Here is a 1954-nt window from a genome sequence, read left to right as displayed (position 1 = left end):
ATTTAAACAGTTTATATTTTAAAATTTTAAATTAATTATTTTTAAATAAAAAATTATTTTTTGAAAAAATGATAATTAACATATTATCTTTATTTTATATTTTATACACATTAAAATAATTATTTTAAATAAGTAAAAAATAAAATCTGGTCCATCTAAATAAAATCTAAATGATTTAAATATAATGAATTTAGGACACGCTTCGGCGATATTAAGTTCCGGATCTCTCTCATTCATTCCCACGTATTAGCTGGGCTTGGGCTTAAACTACTTGGCCCAATAATAATTCGACAAATAACAACTTCACGAACACTACATATCAATAGATATTCGCCGCAGACTGTTATAATGACCAATAAAAAATGTTAAAAAAAATTAATTTTATAATTTATTAGTCTCTCCCCTCCTAATATGAGATTCACTTTATTTTACAGAACAAATTTTATATTTAGAACATGCCGAGTATTATATATATTCTTCTGATTCTTAATATATGATCTAATTATTAAATTAATTTTGATTCTAAATATAATATTTATTTTTTATATAAGACCTATTAATACTTTCTCAACTATAATTAAATAAGTGAGTGAGAAAAAATATTAAAAAAAGATGATTATGTTATTTTAAGAAAAATATGTTATATTTATTATAATTAACTAACTTATCTAATTTTTTTTAATCTAATCAAATTTATTAAATAAGTTTTATATTAAGAAAAAAAAGTATATCTATGTGTGTATGTATGTATATGGTGATTGATAGTAACAGTCGGTGATGGGGTCGGAGGTTCTTTCTTTGCTGTGTGATTCCCACACAATCTGTCTTGAATTAATTAATTAATTAATTGCCACCGACTTCACGTGGCTTCATGCTTCTGGTGAAGGAAAAAACAACGTGGCTTCACGCTGGCTGACCCCCCTGATATTGCTGACTCAGCTCCAACGGTCATTTAGAGAACGGAGATTTTTTCCTTTTGACGCGCAAGGAAGAGGCTCAGTTCCGCCTCCAACGGTCACTTTGATTGGAGAATGAAGGTAATGAAAAATGGTTTTATACAGCTAAGTCGGTTTTACTCCTTCCCATATTTCTCCATCAATATTAGCCTACTCCTTTCATCTTTTCCCGTTCCCAAATAACGCCGATCCGGTGCTGTTTCCTTTTCGATCGCTTCTTCTTTGATTCCTTCGTTCCAAATCCAAATTCATTCAATCAATACTTTTCCGAACCCATCACCTTTCTCTCGATCCCCACATGGACAACAACGGTGGCTCTACCATAGCTTGCGACAAACTGGATCGAGTGGCTTCCTGGTTCGGCAGCAACGTGGCTTCCGCCTTCTTCGCCTCCTTGGAGCGATGCTCCTGCATCAACCTCAGCACCACCGACAACGATGAAGACGAGGATGCCCACGACCGCCCTCTTACCTTCTCCAAGTCGGTTCTCCATATTGGATCAGAGATCGATGCCAAACCTTTCATAGATTCCTCCAAGCTTCCTTGATTATAATGCACGGACTTCTTCTACATGTTTATAATCTTCTGGGGGTTTGTCAAAGTTTTCTGCCCCCCCCCTCAACAAACAACTCGATAATTTTTTTTTGTATAGCTTGTGTTTTTTTTTTTTTAACGCTGTTTATGATTTTCACCATGTTAACTTGTTGAATATGTGATGAAATATAAATGATTTTGTTGTTTGCATCGACATTGTACAATAGACTAGTTTTGCCATTCTTTCTCTTGTGTCTGGCAGTAGGGGGAGATAGAGGCTGATTACCTATTGTGCTACGTTTCAGATTTTGTGAAATCATGCTGGTTGTACACTGTTTGGAATTTAAATGATTCTGCCTTGTCTTCTTATGCATAATTTTTACTGCTAGTTTTATCTCGCTGCTCCCCATGGGCGTTTCTCTCATCTTCCTTCTATGGAGAATAGAGATATATTAATCCGCAGC

The 1954-nt window shown here is 34.1% G+C and overlaps 1 protein-coding gene across 1 annotated transcript; it reads left to right on the top strand.

Annotated features, from left to right (window-relative positions):
• The first annotated feature begins 1021 nt into the window (after nt 1-1021).
• Nucleotides 1022-1700, top strand: LOC114736231 (uncharacterized). Its single transcript, XM_028924022.1, has one exon. The coding sequence runs from the start codon at nt 1255-1257 to the stop codon at nt 1501-1503; it is 249 nt and encodes an 82-aa protein (XP_028779855.1). The 5' UTR covers nt 1022-1254; the 3' UTR covers nt 1504-1700.
• The last annotated feature ends 254 nt before the right edge of the window (nt 1701-1954 follow it).

This window comes from Neltuma alba, unplaced genomic scaffold (assembly GCF_004799145.2).
Source record: "Neltuma alba isolate B1F8T4 unplaced genomic scaffold, ASM479914v2 tig00013319_pilon, whole genome shotgun sequence".
Classification (NCBI taxonomy): Eukaryota; Viridiplantae; Streptophyta; class Magnoliopsida; order Fabales; family Fabaceae; genus Neltuma; species Neltuma alba.
This window is presented reverse-complemented; position numbering and strand designations above follow the sequence as displayed.

Bases quoted from the DNA above. Each gene is read 5' to 3' on its own strand.
- LOC114736231 (XM_028924022.1), top strand. From the start codon at position 1,255: ATGGACAACAACGGTGGCTCTACCATAGCTTGCGACAAACTGGATCGA.